At 48.7% G+C, this 11,506-nt stretch overlaps 1 protein-coding gene across 2 annotated transcripts; it reads right to left on the bottom strand.

Moving 5' to 3' along the window:
• Positions 1–755: 755 nt before the first annotated feature.
• TBL2 (transducin beta like 2) lies at positions 756–8,472 on the bottom strand. 2 transcript variants are annotated; one of them, XM_026019575.2, is made up of 7 exons: positions 8,201–8,472; positions 6,604–6,734; positions 6,172–6,356; positions 5,547–5,698; positions 5,060–5,186; positions 4,536–4,688; positions 756–4,320 (listed from the first exon to the last, which is right to left on the bottom strand). In XM_026019575.2, the coding sequence occupies exons 1-7, from the start codon at positions 8,328–8,330 to the stop codon at positions 3,858–3,860; spliced, it is 1,341 nt and encodes a 446-aa protein (XP_025875360.1). In that variant the 5' UTR covers positions 8,331–8,472; the 3' UTR covers positions 756–3,857. The 2 variants fall into 2 exon arrangements, with proteins under 2 accessions (XP_025875360.1, XP_072608988.1); XM_072752887.1 differs by lacking the exons at positions 6,604–6,734; positions 8,201–8,472 and having other exon boundaries at positions 6,195–6,333.
• Between the last annotated feature and the right edge of the window lie 3,034 nt (positions 8,473–11,506).

Genomic DNA, 11,506 nt, shown 5'->3' with positions numbered 1-11,506 from the left:
CTCTCTCCTCTAAGTCACATGGATTAAGAGTCATGGAAGCGTAGTTCACCAGATAAAAATTAAAATGCGGTAAAAAAAAGAGTTGATGGGGATTAGATGCATAGTACTCAAGTTAGCCACTACTAAATGCAATCACAAAAATGCAGAGGGGTTCAAACAGGGTGTGCAGAATGGGAAGCAAATAGAAATTTTCACACTCATTTTCCAACTGCCCAAAATTCTGCAATCAGAGTTGGCAGCTTGAAGAACTGGGGACTTGGAAATGCACTGACAGGCTTAGAAGACACATGGGAATTTTGTGCAGAAATCATGCTTTCAAAAAAAAAAAAAAAAAGAAAGAAATCATGCTTTCAGTTGTCATGGTCAATCCTGCAATGCCAACCGATACCCATCAGGGTGCCTCTGCCTTGAGAGCTGGGTGTGAAACCAAGCCATGCTCACCAGGAAGACTCCTCTGGAATTGTGTAGAAAGTACACAAATCCCCGAATTATTAAGTTTCTAGGTCTGTGGCCAATTTGGGGGCAACGTTCAGTCTATCCAACACTGTCAGAGGTGACCCACTATCACTGATAACAGGATGTGCTTCCTACTCGCCTCCTGTCACCTCCAGGCACAGAACAATCTTACATAGGAAGATCCTTCTTACCTTGATCAAAATTGACCAAGACTATCGACAGGCCTTTAAATGTGCACTTTTGTGGTTTAAAGATTGTCTTGTTTTTGATGACTGATAAAAATAGGCTATATACCACCATTCAAAATATTTCCCCGGCTTTTTATTTTGAAAAATTGCAAACCCACAGAAGTTGATACAGTAATACTAAAATATTAATGCTGCCTTCACACACACACAGTTTGAACCACGGTACCTGTTCTGTTAATATGCAGATACCTTCTCCACGCTTAAACAGAACCAGCCTCATCTTAAGTGAGAGGAGCACTGTCCTCAGGGAATCTGTGAGGATTTTTTTTTTGTAGTGCTTCACTTGTCTTATTAGAAACTCACAGCCCTTTATAAGGCCCTCAGGACAGGATTTATTCCCATTTTACAGATGTGGAAACAAACTCAGAGAGGCCCAGTGATCTATTTGCTCAAGGCCTTAAGGCAGTAAGTGACCGGCCCAACTTGGAACCAAAGACTTCTGATTTCAGTAACTCAACATACTACAGTCACTTGCCTCCTGGATACACAGTAAGAGTAAAGCCAGAGCCAAACAGATATGCAAAGAAGTGTTTTAGCTTCATTCTTCTGACAACCTGAAAGCAAATATTCAGAGACCTGTGTGCATAGTGTTATTAACCAAAAGTCTGTTATCAGGAGCATAAACCCAAAATGAAAACTGAGTGGGACGAGGCTTACTGAAATGTCTTTTAACTGCCCCTGATTTGACTTCAGTATTTATTGAGTGCTTACTGTCCCTGGTATTGTGGTTGGGATAGAGAGCAAATAAGATAAAAGATCCTGCCCTTGCGGAGTTCACATTCCTGTGGCTTAATGAACGATCCAGAAGCTGCCAAGGAGAGACTGGTGGGCTGCATCTGGCTCACAAGTGCTTTGTTTGGTCTATACAATGTTTTTGTCTTTGTATAATAAATCACCAACTGCTAGCTTCTATCTAACAAGCAACTTCTGCTGAATTCCTGAATGATAAGTAGCAGCCACCCCTACCCCTCACCCCAGACACATGACCTCTAGAAATCACTTCAGTGCTCCCCATTTCCCACCATCTTACACCCAGGCAACTGAACTGTGGCCCCATTCATGCATTTGCATTTTCCACCTGACATCCATAAGCATTTCAGCTGAAACCCCTGGGGCAAACAAATATCCAAACAAGATCATTTCAGATAGCATTAGGTAATAAAAATAAAGTAAGCTAACGTGACAGGTGTGATATGATTGGTAGAAAGGGCTACTTCACACTGGATGGTCAGGGAGGGTCTCTGAGGTATAACTGAAATGGAGAACTGAATTACGACAAGCATGACAAGTCCACCAACAGAAAAGAAGAAGGCGTCCAAGCAGGAGGAACACAGCACAGGAACAGCTTCTGCTTGAGGCAGGATATAAACTGGCTTGGTTAAATCTGTAACACCAAGTTTGGGGTGGCTGGGAGAGTGGTAACAAGATCAGAGAGGAAGGAAGAAGCCAGATTACATAGGACCTTTAGGCCATGACAAGAATTTTGGATTTTATTCCAAGTGCGATGGGAAGCCTTTGGAAGGTTTTTGCTTGGGAACAATGTGATCTGGTTCACATTTTCAAAAATCACTCTACTAGTTTACAGTGACTTAACAAGGAAATAGAGGAAGCAGAGGCATCAGTGAGGAAGCTACGCTATCACAGTCCAGTAGGTGACAGTGGCTAGGACCAGGATGGTAACAGAAAGATGGAGAGAATCAGATTCAGGATATAGATTATAGAGTCTAACCAAAATAATTTTCTGGTGGGGTGGATGGTTAGTAGTGGCAATGGGCCAGAAGGATTAATGAAAAAAGGAGTAATTAGGGATAACTCCGAGGTTGTGCTTGTTCAAACATTTATGAGTTGGGGATGTCTAGGGGAGGCCCCAATTTTACAGGAAGAGACAGCAAGAATGTGATTTCAGATGAATAAATTTTGCCAAGATTCCAATCACCCCGGATCCTCGTTTCCATTCTCCGACATCCACAGTCTCAGATCCAAAAACTTTGAACTTCTAAATGCCTAATCTCTTACCAACTCTATCCCTTCAATTTCAAATTCATTGCCTATATCCTGATTCAATCCTCCCTTTGCCTTGACTTTTACAACAGCCTTCTACAGTTATGAATTAATTAGCAAAAAACACTTAATAGCCATGTTTCCTTCTCTCTCAGTGGCCATCTTTGACGGCAGAGATCATGTCTTGTTCATATTTATCTCCAGTGCCTACTGCTGTGCTAGGCACAAAGCAGGCACACAAATATCTGACAAAATGCAAAGAGGTCTCCTCAAACAGGATATAACCTTAAAGAGAGGAGTCCTATCTTGGAATCCTGTGATTCCCTACACAAATTAAAGCAGAACTGGATAAAAAATATATCATCAAGTTCCACAAACTTTGCTTTTCCAAGATGTGTTTCTCTTCTTTTAATTTAGTTTCAAACTACACCCAGTCCTACTTTTACCTGGTAGTTGATAAATGAGATTGGCCGACAGATAACATATGTTGCTACTCTTTTCCACCTCCAAATCTAGAGACTTTATACAGGCATATCTTCACACCATCTTTGTAAGCAGATCGAGAGAGGATTAGTCTCCATTTTACAAATTAGGAAACTGAGGCACAGAATGGAAAACCTTAGTTCTTTTTTTGATGGAGTTAGAAGCTTCGCCTGTATTAAAACTAGCTCTTCCCTGACAACATACCACAGTTCTGTAATTGGAAGGCATCCCAGGCTCCTATCTCTGCAAAACTACTGGTAGTACTCAGGCATCCCCATGGTTTTGTCTCCACAATTACAGACTCCTTTGGGTACCAGGGTGAGTTGCCACAAGGTCAAGGCCATGTCCTCTCTCTCTTCAACGTACTATTTCCCTCAGTGCCTGGTGAAGACAGATTCCTCCCATGGGCCCAGGAGAAAGAGAAGCACCTTGGTCATTAGACTGGAGGATCAAGTAAGGCCAGGAGTCATACTGAGTAAGGAGAGAGAAAGAGAGAGATATTAAAGTAGGCAATAATAGTTTCAATGGGGAAAAGGAGAGAGGAGTCACCGAGAAAATCAGAATACTCCTTTCAAAGGGTTTCCAGCTGGTTGAGTACCTGGGAAGAAAAGTGGCAGTAGTGGTGGCAGCAGCAGCATGCCAGATCCTTCCTGCCATACCCTCCCAGAGTCATCTCTTCAAGGCACCCAGGCTTCTCAGAGCTTCCTGGGCCTGGGTCAGCTGCTGCTGTAGCCTTTGGCGGGTGCTCTCGTTGGAGGCTCGCTTCAGGAGGCCCTGCATTTCCTCCACCACTGCCCGGTGGCCAGGGGTGTTGTGGAAAAGCCGCACTGCCCGGTCCCCACAGGAGGCCAGAAGCCGGCCAGTGATGTCAAAGGACAAGTCAGTGATACACTCCCCATGGACCTGCTTAAAGCACTCTTCCTTCTCACCCCGCCGGGTGTTGTAGAGATGAATACTGCTGCCACTGGCCAAAGCCAAGACCTGGGCGTCAGGGGAGAGGGCCAGGCGGCAGAGCATGGTGCTCGCCTCTTCAAAGCAGCCTGTCCTCAGCAAGTAGGGATCCTGTTGCTTCTTGTATTCCACATCTGTGTCCCACAGTTTCCACGTACCATCCTTGGAGACTGAGGCCATCCTGCAGCATGGAAAATCACAGCTCTAGCCCCAACACACGCTGGAGGGGAAGGCACTGGGACACCAGCTAGGAAGCCAACTGCACTGCTGGGGCTACTTCCTGCCAAGGGCCACGCACTCTACCCACTTCAGAGCTGCCACAGAGATGGGCAAAGAGCCCTGGCTGCCAAGAGGGGCTGAGAGCCCCCAGTAACCCATGAGAGAGGAGGCACTCACCTGCGGGAGTCATTGGAGAAAGCGAAGAAGTGGACGGCTGCAGAGTGCCCCTTCAGTTCAAAGGCTCGCATGACCTCCTGGAAATCGCCTTTTTTCCCAAAGCAGACTTCCCAAACTTTTACATCTGGGGTGAAGCCACAAGAGGCCACAAACCTGTCACACAAACAGGTTCCTTTACAACTTAAAGAGTATCTCATTTCTGCCAACCCAAAAGAGTATCTCATTTCTGCCAACCCACTAAACTTCATTCCTGAGAAAATTAATAATCTTCTATGTAAACAACGTTGTGTCTTTTAAAACCGCTTATCTACACAGGATTTCAGTTCATCCTCATGCCCATGGTATAAGATACATAATACCCCATCCCAACCTTTTAAAAACTACAGATGACAAAAAGGGAGGACTTGAATCTAGGTGTGCTGATTCCACACTGTATGTTCTTTCTGCTATTTGAAGCTGGCTCTCTGCTCTGTCCTTGGCCACAACTTCTGCCCATCCTAGATGCTAAGGCCCTCCTTCCTCACCTGCTGCAGGGGGATATAGCAGCATAGGTATTGTTCATCTGGTTGGTGTTGATCGTAGACAGCACATGACCTTTCAGATTCCAGATGAGGATCGTTGTGTCACTGGAAGCGGTCATGATGAACTTCCCTGGGGGTGGGGGGGTAGGAAGTAGGGGGAGTGGTGGTGGTGACATGAACTGAGTCAATGACTCAACCAGGTGTCATTCTCTAAGGAGACACTTCAAAAGACCTCTGCTTTCTCAAATACCCATGCGCCCTTCCTGGGCCAAAGGTCCCCAGACATAAGGATTTTGCTCGAGCCTATGGGTCTTACTGGGCTCCCCTAGGGAGCTGCTATGGCTCTAGGACTCCAGCAGAGCCCAGAGCCAGAGCCCCTTTGTCACACTGGAGCTGAGCATAACTCTCAAGCAGCATTAACTCATTCAGCAAATAAATGGGGCTCTTCCTTCTAGTCCTTGGTAAGCTCCATCTCCTGAATGCTTCTTACCTGTGTCTGCAATGCCAATGTTGACGACGGGTGCCTTGTGCTTTTTAGGAAAGTCCTCTGGGTTGGCTGTGAAGGTATAGCCCCCATCTTCTCGCTTGGTCATCTTAAAGACACGAAGGGTATCTCCATTGGCCAGCCAGACGATGAAGGCTCTAGAGGCAGGTAGCAGACAAGTCACTCATTTGTTTGGACACGGAGGCCTATGTGTGAGGTTTGTATGCTAGGCTCCGAGGAAAATCATGGTCTTCCTTCATGCCCCAGTCCAGCCCTGCAACTTAACTCCTTTGTTCAAAACCTCTTAATACTTCTCAGAAGATAGGACTCGCATAGCTTTGGCTCCTTTGGTGTCTCTCTAGAGTTTAGAAAACCATTATAATTTCCAGGACGAATCTGGAGCCAGGTTTCGGTACTTCCCAAGTAGGAACGTATCTTCCCCTCTCTGCTTCCTTTCTGTGTAAAATGCAGAGACCTCTAGGGAGCCCCAGGCAGTGCTTAAGCTGTCCAGATACTCTTTCTGCCATCCCCAGGGAGACCCCCACCCCCACTATCCCAAGTCAGGTATGGGAAAGACATAAGCCTGGGACTGGGCTTCTGCAGGCAAAGCTGAGGCTCCATCCTGTCCCACCTGCAGTCAGGGCTGAAGCGCACCAGGGTAGCATGGTCCAGCTCCACGTTGGCTCTCAGGCTGCGGTGCTCCCGCTGCAGGAAGTCCTTGGTACTCCAGATGCGGACAGTGCGGTCATCTGCACAGGTGGCCAGGTACTTGCCATTGCTGCTAAAGTCCATGCAAGATATGTTCCCACTGTGGCTCTAAGGGAAGGGTTGCAGGAAGTATGAACAGGGACCCCTTGGGCAGATGGGGTCTGCTGCCTGGATTAACGACAAGCTGCTGATGGGGTATGATGAGGGGTGGATGGGGCATCCCCACTAACTTTAGTCAGCGGCAGAAGGGTCTGTCATGGGCACAGAGCCTTAAAAAGGAAAAGTCTACGCAGGGTGGGGGTGGGGGGAGCTGTGAGTCTCTGTATACGTATGCTGAGCATGGGTATCCATGTACCTTTAATGCCGCAGCCAGGAGGCGGTGAGTGAAGTTGTGCTGCTGAGGCTTCTCCTTGCGAATTCGTTGATGCTGTTTCTGCTTCTTGGACTTCAAGGACTTGTCAGGTGGAAATCCATTTGCTTTTTGGCCTATGAGGAGGGACTGTGTCATCTACCCCTTCACTCACTAAGCATTTCTGACCACCTGTGAGTGGCCAGGCATTGAGTGGAGCAGCAAGAGACGACCAGATAAGGCCCCAAGCTTGAGAAGAGACAGTGAGGTAGGCAAAAACAGGGGCTTAGGAATCAGACTGGGTTTGGATTGTGTCTCTACCATTGAGTAACCCTGAGGAGATTACTTGCTACAGTACCTCAATGCAACTTAGAAAAGGCACTCTCTGGGCCTGTGAAGCTCAACTGGTACATAGCACAGCCAGCTAAGTGCAGATCCTTGGCCAGACATCCCTAGGTAGGGAATTATGTGCACAACCAATTTGGTGGGCCTGGCCTTGGGCAAGTTCCTTAACTGCTCTGGCCCTTAATTTCCTTAAAGAGAAGTTGTGAGTACCCAACACAAGCATTAAAGGTTCAGAGGACTCTCAGAGAGAACTCAGGGATGATAAGTAGTCAACCCCTGTTGAGCACCAACCCTGTGCCGGGAATGGTGCCAGTCACTTCTGCATAAAATAGCTATTTTAATTGAGAGTCAGGCCAGGTGCAAAGCTGGCATGTGTTACATTACTCCAGATGCCCCTCAATTCCTACAGGGAATAAACTCCTGAGGCCCATAAACAGAGACCACCACAACCTGCCCTCTCCTGTCAGCATCCTGCCCTCCTCTCCCCTCACACTAAAACCCCACCAAATGCCCTTTGAGAACTGCTTGCTTCCATGCACACTGCCTTTGCCAGCGATGTTCTTCCTTCCTCCTTGGCCAAACTCTTGACACACCTGTCCTTCGAGACCCCACACCATGTGTTTCCTACTCAGTGAAGCTTTCCTTCACCCGCCCCTCCCCACCCAAAAAAGCAGGGCTGACCACCCCCACCCTTGGGTTTCCTGGTTGCTAGTACTGACCTCCTCTCTGAAACCTATTACACTCTATGTTTCACTTACATTTTCGGATGATCTCCCTTATGCAACCGCGAGCTCCCTAAAGGAAAAATTCCTCACACCCACTGAGATAGTAGTAGCTACTTAACAAACGTTGCTCCTGTCGAGGAACTAGTCCGAGTGGTTACAAATACGCGTCTCCCCTCACCGCTCCCCGCTTTCCTAAAATAACGAGCAAGCAGCGCACCCGAGAGCTTACAAGAGCTCTGGAAGCAACCGCGGGAGACCCGGAGGGCCAGAGGGCAGCGCCTCGGCCCCCTCCACCCCCGCCGCCCGGCCTCCGAGGAAGCGGCAGCGCGGGACGCAGCCTGCAACTAGCGCTTCCTGAGGTAACTCGCTACCTCGGTAACTCGTCTCGGAAAGCGAAGCTCATTTCACAAAGGGAGAAACTGAGGCCCAGAGGGTCCGCGGCACCCCCGCCGGCCCAAACCGCACGTCGGACCACGGGGAGGCCAGGAGCAAGGTCCCCGCGGGGTGCCTCCACTCGCCCCCGCCCCACTAACCCGCGGACCGGCTGCCCGTCTCCTCCTCCGCGCGCAGCCACCCCCGCGCTACTGCCGCCGTCGCCATCAGGGCCAACAGCCCGAGCAACAGCGACAGGCCCATCAGCTCGGGCATCTGCGGTAGCTCCATGTTGGCGGGCCCACTGCCACCTCAGCCTCCGACGACGCGGACGCCGGCACGCCTCCGCGGGACCGCGCACGCACGCGGGGCGGGGTCTGGCCGTTGGTGCGCCCCGAGGGGCGGGGTCTGGCCGCTGGACAGCCTATGGGGCGGGGCCTGACCGTCGGAGCGTCCCAGGGCGGGGCCTTGTGGTGGGCGTGTCTCTATGGGGCGGGGCGTGGTCGCTGGCGCGTCCCGGGGGGCGGGGCCTGACTCTTCTGGGGTTTGGCTGCGTTGTCTCCAAAGCTCGAGGGCGAGATATGCAGGCTTTGCTGAGTCCTCTTTTTTTTTTTTTAAAGATTTATTTATTTATTTATCTATTTATCTATTTATTTATGATAGACGTGGAGAGAGAGAGAAAGAGACACAGGAGGAGGGAGAAGCAGGCTCCATACCGGGAGCCCGATCCCGGGACTCCAGGATCGCGCCCTGGGCCAAAGGCAGGCGCGAAACCGCTGAGCCACCCAGGGATCCCCCAGTTTAAGATTTTATTTATTTGTTCATGAGAAACACACACAGAGAGAGAGAGAGAGAGAGAGAGAGAGAGAGAGAAGCAGGCTCCATGCAGGGAGCCTGACGTGGGACTTGATCCCCGGGTCTCCAGGATCACACCCTGGGCTGAAGGCGGCGCTAAACCGCTGAGCCACCTGGGCTGCCCTGAGTCCTCCTCTTGAGTAATTCACTGATAATCATTTATTAAAGGCGCTGTTCCAGCCATCACCACAGTGGGTCCTTTCGAGGAGGGAAGGCCCTTTCAAGGAGGCAAGGCAGAGAATAATGGAACAGTGGGCGCCAAGACCAAAGACAAAAGGAAAATCAGGAGGCAGTTGCCAGGATCTAAGAGGGAGGTGATAAGGACCTAGACTTAGGTGTGGCCTGGGGAGTGGAAAGAAACTTTACAAGATTTTTAGCGAGATATTTTTATTTTGAAATTATAGATTAACGAGAAGTTGGGAGAACCAACAGGAAGGTTCTCTGTATCTTCACCTGGTTTCCCCCACTTAGTAACATCTCATATAGCTATAGTGCAATATCAAAACTGGGAAATTGGTATTGATATGATCTACAGAGCTCATCTAGATTTAACCAAAAAGGAAATATTCTGAAAGACTTATTGATAAAGTTTGAGTTAGACCTGCTTGCCTGGAAAGGAAATGTTCCCAGAACAGGGAGCACTGCCCCATCAGCCTCCCAGGCCTGCAACCCAGAATGAGTTGAATTACCAGGGTCAGAGATTCCAGATTCAAAGATTTCCATGCCCACCAGGGAGCCTCTACTGACAGTGCAGGCTCTGCAGCCTTTAGAAGGACCTTCTAAGAAGAAGGACTGCTGGAGAGACCAGGTGGGGGACAGATACACCCATAAAAGCTCGACTAAGGACATAGATCCAGTCAGAGAGCAAATGGAGTGTGGCCTCATTTCCTTCCCTTTTGTCCTGGGGGGTGGGGTGGGGTTGGCATTGACTCAGCTGTGGGCTGGTGCCAAACCTTCCAAATTGAGGGCTTCTGATTTAATTGGTCTAGACAGGACCTGGTTGTGAAGACTTTTTTTTTTTTTTTTTTTTTTTTGTGAAGACTTTTTAAAGCTCAAATGCACATTTAAGTTTGAGAAGCAGCTGTCAAGGATATGGTAGGCTAATACAAGACTATGTAGAAGGGGATGTTCTGTTGAACCAGGGTGGTGGCTGTAGAGATGGATGCATATAAGGTCCATGGGCCAGGCCTTGGTCACAGATACTACAGGGCACTGGGATGCTGGGAGGAGCCAAAGATGTCTGTTTTCAGCTTGCACAAGTGTCTGGATGGTGGCATCATTCCTGGGGATGGGGAACATGAAGAGGACCAGGTATTAGGAGGGACAGTGGGCTATAGTCTCAGAAATGAGGAGTTCTGTTTTGGTTCCTTTGAGGTTAAGGAAGCTATGAAACATCCAGAAGGAGGGGTCAGGGTGGCAGTTGGATATATGCTTTTGCAGCTCCAAGGGCAGAGCAAAGCAGATACAGAAGAGTGGATCCTTGGCAGAGAAGCCAAAGGGAATGGTATTCCTGAGGCTTGCCACATGAGAAGGAAGTGGTCCAGGAAGGGGCAGGTGAAGAAAAAGACTCCCACAGCAGATACTGGGAAGGCACAGTCAGGGAGGAGGGAGAGCCTGGAGAGAATTCTGGATTCACTGGGAAAGGGTAGTTCTAGAATGGGGTCCAAGGGCCTGGGGGAAGGCAGTATGAACACTGCAAAGTGGTCTTTGGATTTTGCAATGAGGGAGTCAAGTTACCTTATTAAGAGCAAGTCAGTGTAGGGGTGAGGCTGGGGTGGAAGTGGGGACCTCAAAGACAGGGGATGAGTGGGAGGGGAGAAAAGAGGGGGAGAGCAAGTGTAGGTAGCTCTGTCAAGGGAAGGTGGCATCTGGCGGGGGGACACAGGGTCCAGGGGATGTCTTAGGGGGCCCTTTCTGGAAGGGTGTGAGTGAGTAAAAACAGCAGAGCACACTGTTAGGATTTTACTTCTCTGAGAGCCACTTCAAAACTTTGTCTGCAGCAACAAATAGCACTTAACACCTAGGTGCCCCTGTTACCTGCACAGTAGAGAGAGATGGCTAAAAGCAGAGACTAGAATCACACAGTCTGAGTGGGCATCTCACTAACCAACACAGCCCTGGGCTAGTTAACCTCTCTGTGCCTCAATTTTTCATCTGTGAAATTGGGATTATCAGCAATTATGATGATAACTTTTTTTAAAGATTTTATATATTTATTTGACGAGAGAACTAGAGAGTACAAGTGAGGGGAACAGCAGAGGGAGCGGGAGAAGCAGGCTTCCCATGGAGCAGGGAACCAACGTGGGGCTTGGATCCCAGGACCCTGAGATCATGACCTGAGCCAACGGCAGATGCTTAACAACTGAGCCTCCCAGGCGCCCCGGTGATAACTCTTACATGGTGTCATATGCTAGTTACTGTTTAAGTGCTTTATATATATTTACTCTGAAATTCTCATAACTGGCCTATAGAGGAAGATGTTAATATATAATAAGTGAGTTAATATAAATAAAGTGCTTAAAATAGTGCTCACCAGACAGTAAACATTAAATAAGTGTGCAGTTAGTTTTGTCATCCCTGTTATGATAACACACAAATGAGGGCAAGTGGCC

This window comes from Vulpes vulpes, chromosome 3, assembly GCF_048418805.1.
Source record: "Vulpes vulpes isolate BD-2025 chromosome 3, VulVul3, whole genome shotgun sequence".
NCBI classification, from domain to species: Eukaryota; Metazoa; Chordata; class Mammalia; order Carnivora; family Canidae; genus Vulpes; species Vulpes vulpes.
The sequence above is the reverse complement of the archived record's forward strand: the minus strand, read 5'-3'. Positions and strand labels throughout refer to the sequence as shown.